Source organism: Dicentrarchus labrax, unplaced genomic scaffold (genome assembly GCF_905237075.1).
Source record: "Dicentrarchus labrax unplaced genomic scaffold, dlabrax2021, whole genome shotgun sequence".
Lineage (NCBI taxonomy): Eukaryota > Metazoa > Chordata > Actinopteri > Moronidae > Dicentrarchus > Dicentrarchus labrax.
The window spans coordinates 414,423-436,511 of record NW_026136995.1 but is presented as its reverse complement, the minus strand read 5'-3'; the positions used below and the strand labels follow the sequence as shown (position 1 = coordinate 436,511).

General features: G+C 40.0%; 1 protein-coding gene and 3 long non-coding RNA genes across 5 annotated transcripts in view; 1 reads left to right on the top strand and 3 right to left on the bottom strand.

Annotated features, from left to right (window-relative positions):
- Positions 1–21,221, bottom strand: part of LOC127361020 (uncharacterized) — a 56,433-nt gene extending 35,212 nt beyond the window's left edge. The window contains exons 1-3 of the mRNA XM_051395584.1: positions 20,980–21,221; positions 20,662–20,718; positions 20,273–20,338 (exon numbers count right to left, since the gene is read on the bottom strand). Coding sequence (XP_051251544.1) covers positions 20,273–20,338; positions 20,662–20,718; positions 20,980–21,172 — 316 coding nt within the window. The 5' untranslated portion in view covers positions 21,173–21,221. The remainder of the gene's footprint in view (positions 1–20,272; positions 20,339–20,661; positions 20,719–20,979) is intronic.
- On the bottom strand, positions 8,683–13,050 carry LOC127361027 (uncharacterized). Its single transcript, XR_007884015.1, has 7 exons — positions 12,846–13,050; positions 12,280–12,378; positions 11,539–11,791; positions 11,068–11,170; positions 9,665–9,788; positions 9,176–9,377; positions 8,683–9,033 (listed from the first exon to the last, which is right to left on the bottom strand). It is a non-coding gene; the product is annotated as an uncharacterized LOC127361027 (long non-coding RNA).
- LOC127361031 (uncharacterized) lies at positions 13,397–15,225 on the top strand. 2 transcript variants are annotated; one of them, XR_007884020.1, is made up of 3 exons: positions 13,397–13,496; positions 14,405–14,456; positions 14,966–15,225. It is a non-coding gene; the product is annotated as an uncharacterized LOC127361031 (long non-coding RNA). The 2 variants fall into 2 exon arrangements; XR_007884019.1 differs by having other exon boundaries at positions 14,405–14,460.
- Positions 16,073–17,407, bottom strand: LOC127361025 (uncharacterized). Its single transcript, XR_007884013.1, has 2 exons — positions 17,115–17,407; positions 16,073–16,893 (listed from the first exon to the last, which is right to left on the bottom strand). It is a non-coding gene; the product is annotated as an uncharacterized LOC127361025 (long non-coding RNA).
- Positions 21,222–22,089: the final 868 nt, after the last annotated feature.

Sequence of the window (22,089 nt, the reverse complement as noted above, 5' to 3'; positions counted from 1 at the left end):
TTTCCTCTCCAAAACCTTGCTTTACTTTACTTATAACTTATAACACAACAAATCAACAAAATGTTACTCACAGACAATATATGTAATGTATGTAATAAATACTTACATGTAATTAGTTTTTCTTGTTGTGGATTCTTCTTCTTCTTCTTCTTCTCTCCGTTTTCGCGCCGTTTGCTACCAACACGTAACTTCCGGGGCACTGACCCTACTGAGCTGTCAGTCAAAAACTGATTAGCCAATGGGGAAGCTCTGCTGATAAAGCCTCGCCCACCCGAGAGGTTTGTGCCAAAACTGCAAACAAAAAATCAGAGAGCGCAAACGAGAGGCGCAGCAGAGAGACCGCAAAGCCGAGAGTCAGCGCAAAAGTCTGAGCTTAGAGAGAGAAGCAGAGGGAACCATAAACACAATAATGTCAATATTTTACACTATTTGACAAATTATTTGATTGCAAGTTAAAAGTTTTATTTTTGAAATTAGTTAGATGTTCTCTCAAATTCCTATTTTTGTTTGTTTCTTTGGCACACATTCAAAGTTTTTCCAAAACATTCTGTTAATTCCAAACCATTACCATGCCTGGAAAACTATTTTTCTAATTTCAAACTCTTACGGGAATTTCTTGACTGTGGGAACCCTGGTGGTAGGACAAAAAGCTAATGGTACTTACCTTAAGAAATCTAAGAAAATGGTTGGCTGCCTGTGCTGAGCTTATCTTGGGTGTTTTTTTCTGGCCTCTTGATGTAGGGGGCAGGAGATGCAGCAGCAACAGGATAGCAGACATATCACTATCCCAGCCTAGGAGACAACTATTTGACCAGGAACATCAACAAAATCATTAGAAAAAAATATTCCTCATCGCTATTGCAGCTGCCATTTAGCTAAAACAGCCCTGTGATGACTACTCCCTTCAAGAAAGCAAAGATGATGTTAATGTTTACTAACAAAATTCTACTTAGTATTTTATTATTAAAATGACTAAAGAGCTTAATTAATTTATTTCATTTATCTACTATCTATTATCATTGGTCTACTGTTGCCTGTTGGACTTGACAATGACAATGGATTGTATTTTGGATACAGAAAAACTTCATATTTACCATAGTCGTTCTCCGCTTCAAGGTCAAAAGCTGCGCGCAGCTCCTCAACATGAGGACTTGAGGGAAGACTCTGGCATTCTGCAATGATTTTCTGCTTGAATGAAGGCCATTTTTCCAGAAACTTTGCAGATACATGGTTCCCAAACATCATGGAAAAATCCTGTTCAATCTTTAAACAGAGGCACAACACCATATAAAGGTTATTTAAGTACATTTAGAATTTTGAAGGACTCCGTTTTCAAATAGTTTCTAATACTAGTAATAATCTCTACATATCCTTACCAGTCCAGGTATGTCAAGAAAGCGAGGAAAGACATCCAACACTGAAGCTGTTGCATCCTGGTCACGAACTAGCTTCTGTCTGTATGCAAAGGTGGCTCTCATCTTCTCTTCAACCAGGGCTGTATCTGTTGAGTGTCTCATTATTGAGAGACCCCCCTTGCATTCCTCACCAAAGAGCTGTTCACCAATTACCAGAGATTCTCACCCGATTGTTGGGCTGTCCTGGAAATTAGGCCTTGAATGCCCACGGACGCCATCATAGGTGTTGCGTTGGACTGTCTTGAGTCTCCAGGCAAGATAGCCAGAATTGGCCTCAGGATCATAGAAGTGTTCCTGGTAACACATGCACACACATAATTAGCATAAAGTAGGGATGCACAATACTTCAACTTAGGTTACGGACATAGCATCACCATTGCATCGAGCACTTAGTTGAGTATTAGGGCATAATTGAAGCATCATTTAATCAGCTTGTCACATCGACAAAAAATTCAATTTTAACGCTATTATTAGCTGATATTAAGGTTGTGCTAATAATATTGTGCATTCCTAATATAAAGCAGAAATATAGTCTAATACAAACACTACAACATATTTTCGGGCTACAAAGACACATTAAAACTTACATATCCATGTTTTGAGTAAGGATCTTGGAGATATGGAAAAAGGGTCACAATTCCCAATGCAAAGCTGGACCACACACTTCTTGGTGGAATCCTCCTTTTGAAACAACATATTTATTACATTTGTGTCCAGTTGGATTTTCTTTTGTCATTTCATTAAATGATTTCTTACCCATATGATTCTATCATTTCTGCGACCAGAATGTTGACCATTTGTTTGCGTGTTGCATCTGACAGCGTTTTAGTTTTGTCATACTCTCTGAAGATTTCTTCACCCTTTGGATTTGTGCTCAGAACACTTTGAACCTTCGGCAAAGACAACATTTATTTTTAAAACTATCAGCTTCATGCTTTAAAATTAATGTTGTATTGACAGCCATTTTTGTTAAATTTAGTTTAGTTTGACTCATTACATCAAACTGGTATGAGTTCCATTATAATAGTTCAAGTGCTGCTTATCTAATAGAAGATGGTTTCAAGGTTTACCTGTTTTGCTTCATTGCGATCCAGCTCTGTCATGGCCCTCTTCCTGTTCTTAGTGGTTGAGAGGATAATAGTAGACTCTGATGAACAGGAAGAAGATGGTGATGCTGTTGAAAAGTCTTGCAGTGAAGCTGGCGATACTGGGGGGACAGGAATTGATGCTGGAGATGCCGATGGGTCTGGCTGTACAGATGATTCTGACTCGGATTCAACCAAAAGAACAGCAATATCTAAAATTGGGCCACAGAGGAATAAATTAAAAAAATATATATTATTGATTAGTGGAAAAATATCATTACAATATAACCTTACCTGTTACTGGGTGCTTGCGGTATCCAACTTTGAAGTTTCGCACCCCTGATTTGATAAGCTCATCAAATATGTCTGCATCAACCTCAGTATCTGATGTGTCAGTCAAGCTAAGGACAGTCACAAGTTGATCCTGCAGACTAAATTTTTCACTTACTGGGAGAAATAAAGAAATTAGATTAAGCTATATAATCAACCATGTCATTTTGTCAAACCCCCCAAATCTGGTGCAGCATAACACCTGAAAAACACAAGAGACATAGTGTACACACAGCAAAAATTAATATAATAATAATAATATAATATGTGGAGACAAGCCTTCTTGAAGAAACTGGCTGAAATCATAGTTTTCATCTGTTTGTGGAACTTTGATATACTTTGTGACTCCTCCATATTCCACCTTTGCTTAGCTTCCGAGAATTCGGATGAGATCGGGCGCGTTCAGGGTGGTATGGCCGTAAGCGAGAGCTTCACCTGCAAATGGACCTTTTAAAGACGTTGTTACACCATGTTCTGTTTGTCTGTGGGATTAGAGTCCATTCAAGACGTTTATTTATGTACTTACGATTTGATGACCAACTTAGTTCTGTATTAATTCATGCATTTACTGACTTGAACTCTCCCAAAATCAGGTCCCACGAAATCAATTCATTAAAGAAAGGTTTAGCTCAGATATTGTTAACAATAAGCCAGTAACTTAATTGTCAGCAATTTTTAAACACTGACTTTTAGCTAACATCCAGCTGGCCAGCAGCAATCAAACTGTAGCTCCTCTGTAGCACGCTAGCTAACAACTCCTAACAGCTAGAGCTAAGTGCATCATTAAAAGTTATTTTGACCACCTTTTGACTACTAAGTTAGTATTTACTGGTATCAATTTTTCTCAGAAAAAAACTACGAGACTGTTTTTTGACAGTAAATACTGTAAAAAATTGAAAGCGAGATTAGCTAACCACGAGTGATAGGGTCTCTAGTAAGAGTGGGTCGACATGAATTAAAATTACACTGGTTTACCATTGCAAAACGGGTACCAGAAGGCAAATAAATATAAAATATAACATTAACCGATAATACTTAATTTACTTACCAAACGCAGGTCATTCGCAAAATCCCTCGTGCAGCAGTCGGTGGAGCGCTCACAGATCTTCTGGCTTCAGCCAATGGCGTGTGTGTATGCAGTGGGGGCAGGGTCACATGAACACTTCAAGTGTAAAACCCAGGATCGGAGTTTAGAGTGAGAAGTTCAGAGTCAATATTTTATAAAATTACACTTACAGGTTTAATTTAGTGACACTTTGTTTTTACACTTGGTTTTGACACCAACTACTTATCAACTGAAGTCAAATATAGTGGATTGAACTCTATCAGAGTAGAATTAACTCTACTTTTGCTCAAATTTCACTAACACCGAAAATTGAACACTTCTGAATTTGCTGTGTGGTCCAGTCCAACTTATTATTTAAGTACACCCCCAGGTACTTATATTCCTCCACAGTGTCCACAGGGACCCCCTGGATGGAAACAGGGGTCACAGGTGATTTCGCCCTCCTCAGATCCACTATGAGCTCCTTTGTCTTTGTCACATTGAGCTGCAGATGGTTCAGTTGAATGCATTTAAACATATTTTCGTTAAAAAAAAACCACACAATTTAACTTTTCAACTGATTTTTTAAACACGTGCACTCATCCGACATTATTCCACATTAACACTTACATAGTGGGCTGAAACACTGCTGATCTCCCCTCGTGCGTAAATCCTTAATATAATAATAAACCGATTGCAAATCCGGCGTCGGAGTTTACATGGTCACATACTGTCGTTAGCTAGCACCTCGTTGCAAATGACACCCTGTGGCAGCGGAGCATCATCAGGACCAATGAATGAAAAACCAAACTTTAAATAATCAGGGTCATACTTCCTCCATTTTCTGCTCGCCTCCGTGTCCACTCTCATTTTCACCTGAGGTACTAATCCATTATGATACCCTTTTTTCCCCGGTGTATTTTTTTCTCACGCCACACGCCTCCCCTGAAGTCCTCTGGCGCCCCCCGCTGATCAAGACTAACTACATCTTTAGACAGTGAGTCTCCAAGGTTTTTGGGGCCAAGTACAAGTTTTCTGAGTTTAACATCAGACGAAAAGGTGCAGGAAAAAGATGTAGGTAAAAGAGTATGTTGGGACAAGATGTGGGGAAATAGGATGTAAAGAAAAAACGTGGGGAAAGGAGAAGGTTAGGCAAAGATTTGGGGAAAGGAGAAGGTAGGGAAAAGATTTGGGGAAAGATGATGTAGGGACAAGATGTGGGGTAAGGAAAAGATAAACCGGAACCGGAAAGGGGATATAGCGAGAATTACTTTTACTCCAAATTTTACATATATTTTGACAGTGGGAGGAAACCGGAGCACCCGGAGTAAACCCACACAAACATGGGGAGAATATTTGAACTCCAAACAGAAAGGTCTGGCCTGAATCAGAACCTGACTGTGAGGCACCAGTGCAAACCTACCCTTTTTTGGTGTCCTCAAAAAAGGTTATAGAAGACGATTAACGAGATTGAAAAAAAGGGAGAAAAGAAGAGGTGCAGGAAAAGGAGGAAAGGAGAAGGTCGGGAAAAGATGTTGGGAAAGGAGGAAAATGAGAGAAGATATGGGGAAAGGAGGAGGTATAGAAAAGATGTAGGGAAGGTAGACGGTAAGGAATTCTTTAACCCTAGCTATTAGGCAGGTTAGCTTCTGCTCAACCTTAGTGGTTTCCTTATAGCTCAGCTCGAGCTTGTTGCGTTCCAAGTGTTTTTTAATGGCACGAGTCTGTGTAGTCCCCAATCGAGGCAAATACTCCCCTGTGTTCGCACACTAGTTGGAACTTGTGATGCGCGGTTTGGGGTCTTTTCCAACCTGCGGGTCCCGCAAATCGGGACAAAGACTCCCCTGTGTCCGCACACTAGTTGGAACTAATTTGACCCGCTCCATCCCGCCCGCACAACTGCATCTATTTTCAAAACCCGCCCCGCCGCTATTAAACATTTTTAAAACACATTTTACACCTTTGTGTGTTTTTAAACATATTTTGAATGCATTTAAACATATTTTTGTTTTTCAACTTATTTTTTAAACACGTTCACTCAACGCAACGTTATTGCACATTAACACTTATATAGTGGGCTGAATTTTTTTTTTTTTCAAATAAACCTCAGTATATGCTCAGTTCATCAATCCTAGGCTATATGAAAGTTGGCAAAGCGTCCAGGGCACAGTGCCACACAGCACTGCATGCAGATGTATTTGGTCTCCCGTGTACATGCAGCAACGTGGCATCTGTTTGCATTTTTGACCTGGGTGAGCTTGGGCCAGTGATTTCCTGTGCTGAACCTCACTGGGTACTTTGGTCACTGTTCTGTGCTTTGCTGGAGGTGGGGTCCCACTGGGTCTTCCTCTTCTGCTTTGCTGGAGGGAGCCAGCATTTATCAGTGCATGGGCTACAGAAGCTTTGAAGATGAGGAGATTCATCTTTTCCAATCCAGACATCAGGTAGAGGCACCAGGCATTAACAACGGTCACATCCAAAAAATGAAAAAACACTTGGATATACCACCGCTTGTTTCTACGTCTGTGGGGATACATTGCCACACACTGGTCAACAAGATCCACCCCACCCATGTGTTGATTTCCTGGACTATTCTATAGTCTTCCCTATTCTTTGCTGCACTTGTGGTCTAAAAATATGACAAAATGATCATTTTTACAAACACAAACTACAACTAATCTGCACAAAAATGTATAATTTTTTAAAAACTAACATAAATATACCCAAAATGCACTGAATTACAACCAAGATAGTCATAATAAAAGATGAATCAACCACATGACTTGTGTTGGAAATATACTTTTGTGCATGATGTCCACTTCATTGGACACATGGTTAATCACAATTTACTACTTATTTGAAATAAAATGTTCAAAACTAAAAGAATAATATTGTTCCTTAGATATTCCTGCATACCATTGTATTTTTTTTTACCTCTAGGGTTCTCCTGGTATAAAAGGATTGACAGGATATTCCAGCAGTGGTCAACAGGTGTGGCTGTCTGTCGGCCATCTTGGATTCAGAGGAGGTTCACTTGTAGTTACAACAACTAACCACTGAATAAACCGCAATGGAGGGGGGCAGCAGAGAGCATTCTAACGGCTGATATGCAATTCCACCATAGAAACTATTGCATTTTGGAGAAGATGACTTTTAAACAGCTGTCCACTGTAGTGACCGCTATGCGACAGAGGGTTAAAGACACGTTAAATATGTCATTGAATAAGACTTTCATTTGGTCTGACAAATGTGCTTGAAAACAGCCCTTCGAGGGGCACTGGGAACTGGCAACAACAAATTCAAATCTTAATAATAATAAATATATTAACGTATCAAAATAAACAATAAATAAATCATAAATTAAACTAAATTTAGGCTTGCATTTGTGTAGGTATTATTTGCAATAAAAATAATAAATGAACACTACATAGGCTAAAACAGAGTGTCTACCTACAGGCTACACCTGTTTTCTAAAGGTTTCTTATAGCACATAATAGAATTATAAACTGTACCACATATGGCTATTTTCATGAAGGCATTGGCATTTAACATGCGGCACTTTGCAAAAAAAGAATGGTATCAACTGTGCCGGGGTTGAGTCTGTTTCGCCTGGACTCGAGCACCCGGCCGGCTGACTGAACCTGCCTTGTTCTGGGATGCAGAGAATCATCCTTGCCACCTTGGCAAGCAGAGGGAAGGCCTTTGACTGCGACTCCCAGAAACGTAGAAGATCATTCCCATCCCACAAGAACTGGCTGTCAATGTAGCCCTGAACCTCGTCTTTCTCGCCATCTTCTTCACCATAATCCTCCCACTCGCTGAACTCATCCCTTTTTCTTTTGGCTCTCTCAGGTTTCTCAACTAAAAAATAAAATGGAATAATATAGTTTTACTATTTTGATTTACATTTACACTGTAGGAAATTGTTGATAAATAAACCATTGTATTAATACGCTGTTATAAGATTGGGCCTATAGAGTATTTATTATCAGGCCTATTATTATTATTAGGCCTATTATTCCCTGACAAGTCGTCTGGCCTGGTCGTGAACAGCGTTTCTCTCCTCAGCTGGAAACATCTTGAGGGACTTGAAACGTGGACAAAGCGCCCCAAGCTTGTGGGTGACGCCGATGGACAATTTCTCGTTTAAGAACTGCATTGGCCAGGTTGCAGTGTTTCTTCAGTTTATAAAACCAAAGCACCACTAGTTGAATAGCTGGATACTTGTCACCTTCCAGCTCTTCAATTTTAAAAAGCAACAAGAACTCAGTGATCGTGTTCAACACGTCCAGCTGAATGCCATCCAGTCTGTCAAGCTGATCTTTCTCTTCCATGGCTTGTTGGATTTCACGGTACTGTTTGCTGACTGACTGCATCATTGCAACTTTACTGTTCCACCGTGCAGTGTTGCCAACTTGGCGACTTTAAAAAGGCATTGCAGCTCAACTTACAGTTGTGTTTAAGTACATTTTGTACATACTGTTATCATAATTATTATTACTATAAACTATGTTAATTTAGTATGCCTCTTTAATATTTCAAGTGATCTACAAATACACTTCCTTACTATATTTAGTGCTTTTAAAGTGTCCCACTATGACAATGATAATGTGTTTAAAGTGAAGTTCAATAACAACCTAAACATCATAGACACATACTTTAAGTGTGACGTTATTATAGTGTTTTCTTGAAAACAATTGTATTTGTTAAACTTAAGAATAAATGTTGCTATTATACTACAAGTGTATTATATTTCAATACATTTCAAGTGCATTACATCAACAGATTACAGATTGCATTTCAGAAAAGGAACTTTATTACACTTCAAACTAAAATACATAATTCAAGCAAAGGACATATAATGGTAATAACACAATAACAGGAACATAATTACACATCACCATTCTGTGCCATCGATCTGAAGAAGAACTAGAACTGACACAGAGGAGAAAACAACACAAACACACTCACAAGAAAGATGATACACTAATGCAAAAGCAGATATTGCACAGCACCAGCAAACAGCCTTTAACTTCAACGAACAACATCTAACTCTGATTATGAGATAAGGCCTTGTAGCTCTCATTGTTGCACTTCCTCCGTAGAAGGGCCCGGATCTCGGTCACCTCTGTGTTGGGGAATCGCTCCCTCACTGCATCTGTGAAAACAGGAAAGAAACATGGGCATGAATTAATACAAGATAGACAATGTATAACATTGAAATACAATCATTGATGATAATGGATTTGTCAATTAATCATCACAATGATTGTGTATTCATAATTATGACACTACTGTACCTATAATTGCGTTGGTTTTTTCTGGCTCAAGCTGCTCCTTCAGCTCGCCTTTTTTCCCTTTCCCTGTGAGGATTGCCTTGGCCAAAGTTTCCCTTCCAAACACCAATGTGGCCAGTTCCTGTGTAAAGAGGGACATCCTCCTCCCACTCAGCCTCTGATAGAGACGTTTTGGGACTTGCACTGATGAGTTGCTCAATGACATCTGTGAAAACACACAAGCAGATTAAGACAAAAGGTACATTACAAACACTTCCCTAAAGGGCAGGATGGCACGTGTCTTGGCTTCAAGTGTTTTAGTTAGTAATTCCAGGATCTTGTAAGATTTTTTTGTTTATGCTTATTGCACTCAATCATAACAAAGATTTTGCAAATATAGCAGTAGTTTCTGCAGTGTATGATTTCGCATTTATTGAATATTACAACCCGCAAATGCAGCAAAATCCCTGAATTTGCATGAATTGGTGAACATGCAAGATCCTTCAGTCATACCATGTCTTCACTGCCAGTGTCACTGCCAGTGCATGGTGAGTCGCTTTGGCTGGAATTCATGGAAGAAGGTGAATCTGCCATTTGTTTAGGACGGTTTTGAGTGAAGACACCAGTCCTGGCAGCCCTAAAACAAGGACACAGTATCACATTATGACACAAAGAATAAGTATCACATTGTGACAGAAAATAGCACATATATGAATGTCATTTCACAAGCGCTAGATCTGATTTAACTGTCATTTTATCTGATTGGATGAGGATCATTACTCATACTTTTCACCGCTAGCATGCATGTCTGACATGAATGTTCCACTCACTCAAAGCCATTATTGAGTGAGAAGATGGAGTAGGGCAAATGTTTAGTATAGCATGTGAAGTATAGAGAAGCACAGGGTTCCCATGTTAAGTCAAATGTAAAATTCCATGACTTGAGTTCCCCAGACAAAAAAATGAACTTCCATGACCTACTATGAATGGTACAATAAACTGACCAATGATTTCAGAGTAGCCTCATAGCGTTCAAGCATCTTTTACTTTTTAGAGTGGGAGATGAATAAATGGGCATTGAATTTGAATTGAAGTTGGGTTAACCACAACTACTCAAGCAAGCAGTAAAGCTAATAGCCAGATATACATTGATTTTGTGTGGAAATACAGTATATTTGTATTAATAATACATTTTAAACTGCTAAAACAAAATTCCCCAGCATTCCATGACTTTGCCCCAAAAATGATCATTCCCTGACCTTTCCTGAAAATCCATGATATTCCAAATATTCCATGACCTGTGGGAACCCTACAAGCAACTGCTACACATTCTTGTGTGAATAAGACCATATAGCCTGTCTCACTGGACCCTTCTCTTGATTGATATATTGCGTGCTTGGCAACAGAGATGGAAGATTAGCAACTATTTTGGAGTGGATGAAATAAAAAATAAATAAATCTACATAAATATGAAAACACAATTTGATATCTTAAACGTGATGGAAGTGGAACTGATGTAAAAAGCAATATGGCACTTGTGGTCATGGTATTGGTACAGATACCCACGGCTGTGGTTACCTGCGCCAGTCTGCCAGAGGCCTCGTGGTTATATCTGTACCAACCCCACTGTCACTTGTGCCATATTGTTCAATCAGTGAAACTCAAACAAGGAGCATTAACGGTAGACAATGATGGCAAAAATGGCTGTGGATTATTTTCCAATATGTAATATGTGGGAAGTCGGGTCTGTATTCTAAGACATAACACGTAACATGTATGTTCTTCAAATTAACAGAGGGGTGCATGTCTTGAATTCACTTCATGACCTCATTGACAATGGCTGCAGGTGTATGGGAGGGTTCAGGTGGTGGCAGAGATAACCCTGGCATCACTAGCATACCTATGCACCCACCCACCTTTCAGAGCCCTTAATGTGTCCTCGTCCATCTCAACAAAAACAGCAGGCCGCTGAGACTCCACCTGAGGGATGGCGTCCTCCTCGTCACTGGTCACAACCACCTATGCAGAAAACATCAACCTAATTACCTTAAACAAAAAGGGCAGCTATAGACTCCTAATCATACACACGCCAAAACACAATTTCCATGGTGTGAGTGTATGCGTATAAATCAACAGAGTTCATACAGTCTTGAATAGTAACTCATTTTCACAAAAATGCAGTTTTGCTATATCACCTAAAGCTTTACCCTGAGCACAAAGGGCATAGGTTTGTAGGTTGGGTTTGGACTTTGATATTGGGACATAATTCAATGCAAGCGCAAGGAGCACTATTATATGCATGTCAGCACCAATAGGCTATCATCCACCAGTGTAAACTCTGACAATTCTCTGGGGAACACTACTCATTATTTGATGAAGGTGGTTACCGGTTTACGTTTTTTGGGTTGATCAAACATGTCGCAACACGTATCGTCGGAATCAGACTCGACTTGTGCTGTACGTTGCCGTTTGAGGTCCCTCTTCAGCACCTCATCCATCTTGGCCATCTGTGTACCAGACTGACAATGTACATCTTGTTTAAGAGAATGATTTTGAACATTCCCACACAAACCAGCAGACTTTAAAGGGGAAATCCAGCGAGTTTTCACAAAGATCTCCGTTTCTCGAGGTCACCGAGTTCTGTCGGTACAAAACAAAATGAAAACAATCAGTTTTACCTAGCTCGAGTTGCTACAACCAGCAGCTAACGCAGCCAGGCAGAGATGTATGTGAAAACTCGCCGGATTTCTCCTTTAAGTAACTGTAGAGACTCCTTTTTTAATAGCTTTAATAGTGCATTTCTTCATATAGCAACTACACCACACTTTCCAAGAATCCACCTCCATCCATCACTCTGATAGTATTTGTAACAGGAGACTTAATCTTGACTTAACATGCATGGCATTACAAAAAAGCTAACTTGATTTGTTTCACAGTCTTTTAAGTAATATTTATCATTTGAAATTTAGATTTGCTGACTAAAGCTGCTAAATGCTTGTGCACCCAGCTTGGAAAAGTCTGCAAAAATGTAACTCCCATGGCAAACACATTCTACGATGCCACAGCATTATTATTTGTAAAGTGGAATCACAATGCTCCATTACTCTTAAGTCATAAATCAAGCTTACGCTCATTCCTTCCTTCATCATCCCCTTCTCCAAAGGAAGACCATACATCCTCCCCCTGGAGGAAAGCAACACGCTTCTCGACCACTTCTTTGTAGTTTTCTGTGAAGACCCAATATTTGCTTTGAATGACTTCATAGACAGAGTTCATTCTAAATGCAACAACTTTCAATTACTTTTTTCAAACATTACTGTTCACAATTAACTTAACAGGAAACAAATAAAATACAAATTCCATGTGACCTTTTATTCATTTCAAGACAGGAATGTCACTGTCATTTCATTTATTTGTATTTTATTACTTTCATCAGTCTTGTTCCTTAACCAAACTAACATTTGGCTCACAATGTACATTAGCACTCCTTCAGGTGCATAATACAATTAAACACATTAACCAAAGCTAGGCTTAGCTAGCGATTAGCGTTCGCGCTCTTTTCAGTATTAATACAATGAAAGTTGAAGTTGTTCTCTTATTTTGCACAGACAGTGTTTACATTTGGAAAGCCGTGTTGCATTTCTGTTAAGTTACAAAGAGTATTTCAGAATATTTCCATTGTTTTAGAACTTACCCACCAAGAACAGGAGTTTGGCTGCGACCGGCTTCCGTAATATCGCCTCTATCCAGCCATGCTTGGACTGGAGGTCTTCCTTGCAGGTGACTAATACCTAACGTTACATTTCTATATGCATCCTGTATAATAGATGTACTATCTGTAATAACGGACCCATCTACGAAGTAAAACAACCCGTACATTGTGCTAAAGTTAAGTTACCCTGTTACCGCGTACCGAGTATCAGTGATGAATTTCAAATAATAACTGTCAATGTATTTGGATACGTTGTGGCAGCACGGACGTAATTTGGGGGGGGACACAGGGGACATGTCCCCTGCACTTTTTCAAAAGGCCGTTTTGGTCATAGACATATATCCATATATATATATATGGATATACCAAGGATGTATATATATTCATATATATATAGGTCTATGGTTTCGGTCCCCTGCAGTTTGTACCGTCCAAAAACAATGTTACGTTATAGTAAACAGAGACTCGTCAAGCACAAGGACCAAGCGGAAAACGGCCGCTCAGCTGAAGCCTGTTTCCCTGAGTTTAGACCCGCCCACAAGCTCCTCGATTGGCTCTGCCGTTTGTTGTGTGATTGGCCGTCCCCGCTGTCACTCCATCTTGCTTGCACACCGGTCTGCTGGAGTTGCCCAGGTAACATCAGAGGTTTCATTTACATTCACGTTTGAATCGGTGTCCATGTGTGTGTGTGTGTGTGTGTGTGTGTGTGTGTGTGTGTGTGTGTGTGTGTGTGTGTGTGTGTGTGTGTGTGTGTGTGTGTGTGTGTGTGTGTGTGTGTGTGTGTGTGTGTGTGTGTGTGTGTGTATGTGTGTGTGTGTGTGTGTGTATATGTGTGGTGTGTGTGTGTGTATGTGTGTGTGTGCGTGTGTGTGTGTGTGTGTGTGTGTGTGTGTGTGTGTGTGTGTGTGTGTGTGTGTGTGTGTGTGTGTGTGTGTGTGTGTGTGTGTGTGTGTGTGTGTGTGTGTGTGTGTGTGTGTGTGTGTGTGTGTGTGTGTGTGTGTGTGTGTGTATGTGTGTTTATGTGTGTGTGTCCGTGTGTGTGTATGTGTATGTGTGTATGTGTGTATGTGTGTTTGGTAATTAGGCGCAGCCAGGATGTCTAAAAAAAGAAAAGTGGACATAAGAGACTTCCTTAGAAGTCAAAGTGTAAGTTACTCAAAGAAATGCGTTACACCCATCCTGCAACACCTTCACTGGCTCCCAATAAAGCAGCATATCCGCTATGTAAATGAGGTCTGTTTACCATATATTCCAAAAAGAAGTGTAAAATTGGTGGTACTGAGTTGGAGTGAAGTTGACTAACAAGGTGAAACACAGAATTGGGTGATAATGTTTTGCTACATGCTTTACAACCAGTCAAACCAAAAAAGGGAACAGTAAACTTAAAAGTAGCAATAGAAAACTAGAAGAACTACTAGAAAACACAGTGAACTCAAAGAGTTAATGTTTTATTAAAAATACTTGTGTCCCCCCCACCTCTGAAATCAAAATTTCATCCTTGTGTGGCAGTGTAACTAATTGCCGCCCAAACTTCTACATAGTGATTGGATGTCGATGATGCTGCGCACACTGATTGGATGTGGGAACCGACCGGTGGGTAGGTCCAATTCCTGGGTCCATTCATAGCCATCTACTGCTTAGTCTTGAATCTTGATCTGTTGCACTGCTCAACAATAATTTTTCAAATACGCCACCTGTACAATCCAAGTACAAGTCCTACTTATTGGTTAATAACAAGAAAATACCAAGGACAACAGAATACAGACACATGAAGGTAATTATAAGTGGTATAATTGTTTTGAATTATTGATATGTTTTTGTTATTATTATTATTATCAGGCCTATTAATATTATTATTATTATGGTAGCCTAGTAGTTGTCCTACTACATCTACCATAATAATAATAATAAGAAGAAGAAGAACAGAAGTAGTAGTAATGTTATTAATAATAAATATTAGGCATGATATAGGATAATAACAAGTAGCAGGCTGAGAAATGGAGAAAGCTACCAGATATTCATGATAACTAGTAGGCAAGTATAGGCTAGCTTCACCATCTTACAGGCTATCTATACTGTCTTGAAATTGTCTTTTGTTTCAGGGAAAAGGCAGAAGACGGTACAAGCAGTACCTTTACAGCACTGGCGTTGAAGTCCCTGACAGAATTTTAGAACGTCATGACAGAGAAGTAAGCTAGCCTATGATGATGATAAGTATTTTTTTTATGCTTATGATATTGTCTATTGCATGGATCACAAGGTGTGATGAACATTTCAGCCAAATTGCTTTGACACACTGCAAAAACTGCTTATCAAATAAACATAAAAAAGCCTTATTAATCTTATATCAAGATCAAAAAAGTAGTTGGTATTGTTTTCAGTATAAAGAGACTTACCTAACCCTTTCTCGTAAAATCATTTGACATAATCTACAGTTTGACTTAAGACGTCTCATCCTGAAAACAAGTGAATTTGTCTGCCAGTGCGTTAAGCAAATTTGTCCTAAAAACCAGTAATTTTGTCTCGTAGTGCGTTGAGCAAATTGGTCTTGATAAGACTCCTTCAAATAAGTCCTCTTAAAGTTAGCCAAAATGATCTTTCAAGAGAGCCTGGTAAGTCTCTTCATACTAAAATCAATACCAAATAGATGTTTTTATCTTAATAACACTTGGTTAGATTTTATTTTCTGCAGTACACTGACATGGATGGTGATAATTGTTTTGCTTACAGCCTCCAGCTCACCATGATGCACCACTGCAGTTAACAGCAGGAAAATGGAAGAGTGCTGACAGTAAGGTCAGGACACTGACAATGCATAATTCATTCATTATAGCCTATTGTCTACTCTTTAGTTTTTGACTGGAACAATGTGAGCAACCATTGTTGCAATGCTTAAATTTGGATGGTTTCGTGTAGACAGCAGTAGGCCTGTGGGCCAGTGTATAGACTAATGTAATGAACTGTAACTACCCATTTCTTCTTTGTGTATGTCTGTGGAAACTTATGTCCAGTAATAACAAAACATTCAGTCTTGGAACAATGTATGATATTCACATAAATCATACACCAAAATGTTCAGGATGTATGTGTGTGTGTAATACAATATGGGGTGGAGTGTAGTACAACAACATATCTAGTAGTAGTAACCTATAGGTTAGTGACAATAGTGTGCAGAATTGAAAAACATGCAGGTCAGGACACAGGTAATACACATTTGTTCACTATGTTAGTTTATTGGTATTTCGTATTTAGAGGAACTGACTCCTACAACGTAACAAACTAGCTACACACATTGTTCAAATTTCAGAGTGTAATAGTTGGAGCAGGTTGCTTTACTTCTAGTGCTTTAAGATCACACTCAATATCAAAATAACACTAGATTCAGTGACTAACTTCCCACACACTTACCAACTTCAGAATGGATCAGCTGCTGAGGACGATGTGGTTAATATAGGAGAGCACCAGACCATGCAAGGACCAGGGGCTGAGAGACCCAACCCAAATCCATCACAGGTAAGATAACAATTACTCACAGGCCAGCATTTGCATTACAGGTTGCTTTACTTCTAGTGCTTTAAAGGAGCATTTCACCCGTGGAAACATTAATATTTATTGAAAGTGGGTTATATATGTAGTCGAAATTTAACATACATTTTGAATTTGGTGCCTATTTGACCGAGAAAAGACAGAAAGTGACTTTAGGGCGCATTTGTATTAAAGACAACAACTCCCACAATGCACAGCTCCGCAAGCCACTCCCACTAACACTATCAAGGACTACAACAACATGAATGTAAACCATTTATGTATAGAAATATATCAACAACAACAAAAATAAATATGTTAACAATGACAGTTATAGTTCCTCCTGAGCGTCCTCAACTCCTCGGTGCCGCAGTACTGGCCATCTGGAGCTGGATATTTCTGTCGGATAGCCTGCACCACATCAGCGGGGAAAACGACACGATGGCCTCGACCCAATCTCTCGCCTTGCAGGACCCATTCCAGAAAGGCTGTTAGGCGATATTGTCTACAAGACATTGAGCACACAGTTAGCGATGCATGGTCTTTGTGTTTAGCGTGCCACAGTAGTTAGCAATGCAACTGCAAGCTGTTTGTGCAGTAAAGAAGCTAACGTTAGTTCAGTTGGCTGACGTTACGTATTAACCGGGAATAACTTCGTGATAATACTTGAACAAATTGTGTACATACGTGCCACGTTGTTATAAGACAGAAAATAGAAACACTCACTTTACAGTCAGACGTCCGTGTGTCCGTAGGCGCACAGCGAGAGCACAGGCACCAGCAGTCCGCCCCAGCTCGAGCCAGTCCGGGCTCTTCGTCCGCGACGGGCAGGTCCTCTGCCTCGGCTGCAGAAGCCTCAGCCGCCTCCTGTTCAGCCTCAGCTGCTCTTTGCTATATTGTGGCTCATAAAGGTAGCCATGAACATCTGATTCAACCAACTACTTTCAAAATTTCTTCCATATTAGATTGATTACCATAGTCGTAACGTCTGGCTCGTCAGCGCCTCCGCTTAGCTTCCAAACAAGATGGCGTTTTTTTTTTGTTTTTGCAGGTGAAGTCCCACCCACTGATCTGTAATAGGTCTGTAGCGTGAGTAAAAAAAATGAGGAAGTAGTGTTTGTAGTCTCACCCCCTCTGAGAGAAAATTTCCTTCTTCCAATGACGCAAAATGATGATTTTTACATCATTGGAAGCAGGAAGTGCAACACTAAAATCCTTATTTCTCCCCTCTCAGGGGAAGGGAGGGAATGATGCACGACCATTCAAAAATATGACTGGGGTTCTAATGATACACAGCTTAATGCAAATGGGTGAAGTGTCCCTTTAAAGGAGTCATATTATGCCCCTTTTCAGGTTCATAATTGTATTTTGTGGCTCTCCTACAATAGGTTTAGATGTTTTAATGTTCAAAAAACACATTATTTTTCTCATACTGCCTACAGCTGAGCACCTCTTTTCAGCCTCTGTCTGAATCGCTCGGTTGTAGCTCCTGTCTCCTTAAGACCCCCCTCCCGAAAAGCCCAGTCTGCTCGATTGGTCGGCATTATGACGCGGCTCATGCGGATGATGCTCTGGCCGCGAATTTACGAATCCTACTATGGCCACGCCAAGTCCCGCCCCTCTGGCTACCTCTGATTGGCTGAGCTCAATGAGGATGTACGCTACGCTCTCGCGTGTGCTGGTACGGCGAAACAAATTATTTGTGTACTCGTACGCTGCCGTTCCGCTCATCGCTATCGTTGTTGTTATATTGACTGTTTGTTGTTGTTATATTGACTGTTCGTTGTTGTTATCGTTAAAATGCGACTGAATTTGTAGGGAAATTGTGACACAACTCCACAATAAACTTTTATGGGAGCATCACAGTCATGTGCACGCCTTTCTTTGGATAGTAAGGCCTAACATCTCTTGGATTCAATTCAATCTTTATTCCTAGGGTTAGGAAACACACAAATCAAAGGCAGGCTTATCGGTCATCACTCATTTCATCATTAGAAATTTTACAAATAGGCTACATTTTACTTTGAGTGAGAACTTGCATAAATAAAACCAAGGAATATACGTTTCTTATTCTTTTCACTTCTGACAATCATGCTTTTAGCACTAAATGTAATATCATAATCTATGCCATACTGCGTGAACAGACTATCAGTAGCCTAATAACCACTCTCAGAATGACCATAATCTTGATGACAGAATTCCTACAGTATACATGTCCTATACATAGCCTGTATTGTAGCTATTGGGTTAAGTTATGTTGAATACATGCATACATTAAATGAAACAGGAGTGAAAATGTCGTCTTTGACACATACGCCTGCCATTAGTGTTGATTGACTACAGTTGAATTCTTAGTAATAATAAGCTTTATTTGTATAGCACCTTTCATACACAGAATGCAGCTCAAAGTGCTTTACATTTGGAACATTTAACACAATAATAGAAAAGAAAATAATAATAATAATAATAATACAATTATTACAAATGCTTAGGCCCCGCTGACTCTAAGCGGTTAGCCTTAGTATGTTTTTAGTATTTGTTGTGATTGTATGAATTTATATACAGACGTTTAAGGAACACAACGACCGGAAGACTGGCAGCCTTAACCTTTAACCCCCTACATAGGTTTGCAGAGAACTACATACAATAGGTTTTGTATAGATTTGTAAAAATGAACAATAGAACCATGAACTGATTGAGCTGATCGAAATGAAACAAACCGAACTGATTGAGAAAGAATTGATCAATAACTGATTAAGAGAACTTTTATGTATACTGGGGAAAGGAGTGTGGTGTGAGGGGCGCTCAGTGGTTGTGTGGTACACCCTTTGGTCTGCCTTGTCTGGAGTACCCATGTTCCTTTCTGGAGCTCTTTGGGGGTCTGCCAGCTCCAAGGGTTCTCCTACCACCCAAAGCTGCCTTTCTCCGGGACACCGCTGTCGGTTGGACACCTATAGTGGCACTCGTTTGAAGGAAGCCCCTCGGCCTTGCACGAACACTAGACTGCCCTCGATCGTTTTTCCCGAAGGAAAACAATGCTGACTGTACAGCACTGTCAGTGTGGAGCTTCCCAAATGTGTCCACAAAGGATTTCACTGGAGCAGTGAAGGTTGTATCCTCACGCAGCTTGCGCTTCAGGAGCCCAACAATGTCTTCAAGCTGCTTCTCCAGGAATGCTGTCTCCTCAACTTCCTCTGATGTGCCTAGACAAATCGAATAGCAATCAAGTCAAGTCAATTTATTTATATAGCACATTTTACGCAACAGTTGACCCAAAGTGCTTTACAAATGATTACATATGAAAATAGCAAAATACCAAATAAGACAATACAGAATACAAAATGCCTGCATAAGAAATAAAATAAAGAGTACGTAGAATAATAATAAAGCAGTGGTGATAATAATAAAAACACACACACACACACACACACACACATTATATATTAACAAAAAAATAAAGATCATGTTGGAAGATAAACAGTCAAATGAACTCAAAAGTGAAGGGGGAAATAAAAGGTGGTTGCGATTATACTGTTACTAATGAAATAAAATAAGTAGCAAAGAATATTTAGATGAAAATAAGAATGGACTTAAGAAATGAAACCATGGGGGAGATTAAAGTGTACTAAAAGCTAGTACACTTTAACTTAAATTAACAATCAAATTAAATGCTGCCTGTGTCAGTGTGAAGACAAGTGGTTTATTATGAGGTTTTGGAGGGTGAACTTACTTGCTCCTGCTTCCTCAGCTAGATGGGACTGGGGGTCGTCTGTATGTAAATACATAAATAATTCTAAATCTTTCGACCTGACTTACATGCTGCACATATCTAGCATTTCTCCAGTTTAACACACATCATTATCTTACTGCAACACCGTTATTACCTGAGATGGTCTTTGGAGCTGGTCCAGCTGAATCTCCATCATCGCACCCACAGCACCCATCTTCTTCTTATTTGAGAAAAAGAAATGGAAGTTGAGTATTTGAGCTGCAATGACTATCACAGCCATAGCCTTAAATGCCACTACAGCTTCACTGCAAAAACTGATATCTAACCAAGTGTTATAATCTTATATTGACATAAAAAGATCTAGTTGGTATTGTTTTTAGTATAAAGATACTTATTTTAAGTCAAATAATTGTATGAGAAAGCTCAAAGTAGGTATATTTACTCTAAAAACAATACCAACTAGATCTTTTTATGTCAATATAAGATTATAACACTTGGCTAGATATCAGTTTTTGCAGTGTTGAATTAAATGTTTGTACTCACCCACCACAGCCTTTTCATAAGCCAGTGTCTCAAACCAGTCCTCTGGAGTGCTACCCCCTGAGTGGAAAGCACACATTTGTGGTTGTTGGTGCATGTGTCAGTGTAGACTACATCTAATGACACACAATCCAAAATGTGATTACCTCATTATTGCACACAACAAATTTACTGGGATAGCCATGTGTGAGAATGCACTCGTCCCAATAAAGTTGACCTGGCTACTACTTGTACCACCAGTGTCAATCTACCTCGAGACATTTTTTGTGGGAATTAAGTGGAATTAGTGTGAGAATGAGGCATACACAGCTTGTCACTTACCAGAGGCGATTCCATGGAAAAGCCGCCTCAGAAGAGATGTGGTGGTTACAGGGACTGCCTCTGTGACGTTAAATGTCTGCATAACTGCGCTTTGGTGCTTGCATGGAGCACCGGTCACACCAACTGGACAAGTGCAGCAACTTGCTAAGGTGTTTACATGGTACCAGCTGTTGCTTGATGCACTGGGCACCATGAAGTTGCTCTCATCCTCCTATTTTTAGGTACAGCACACATACTGGTATAAATAGAGTAGAGTACAGCATACTTACTGGTATAGATACTATACATATTGATGGTTAAAATAACTAAAATAATAAACAATAGTAAATAGGTGTGCATGAGCCTTGTGCATCCTCTCTGCATGAGTTAAAGTGCATTGCTCACTGGGCCGCAGACATACATACACATAACATTACTCGTATGGCAGTCCACGTCACCGCACTTGGGAGGCCTTGACTGTAGACTTCCCATGCGGTTGTTGGTGAAAACGGTGAGGCACCTGATGTAGTAGGCCTCTAACCGTGTCACCATGAAGTCCACCAGCTGGGTGAGGTTACAGGCCTTCAGCCTGTGCAGTACTTTGTCCTTGACGATTCTCATGGCGCTTTCAACATAGTTGTTTGTATTGTGGCCATGTGTTAGCAGGTGTGACTGCAAGCACAGCGCCCGCTCATTCCGTCTCCCAAACACCTCTGCCAGATGTTTTGCGAAGTTTGGGTATTTTCTGGTTAAAGCACTGCCGGACAGCTGGGCATAGGCTGTGTGTAGCTCGGGTTCTGTTGTTGCATAGACAAGCTGCCTGAAGCCATTGAGCAGCTGTGGTCTGATCTCCTTGGTGATTCTGCTGTGACTACTCCATAGCCACTGCCACATTGCCTGCAGAAGATGGAATGTGCAGAGCAAAAGACTTACGCCGGGGTAAACGTCATGTAGAGCCTGGCGAAGGGCAGCACAGTCATCGGTCATGATTGTCTAGGGGCCGTCACCCTCGTGACCAAAGAAAGCGCCTGGTGGTTTCCCAGTTCCATAAGTCTTGTGCTGGCAACGGAAGTCAGCCTGTATGATACATGCAGCAATCAATAAGTCTGCTTGTGGTTCTGTTGTTCATGA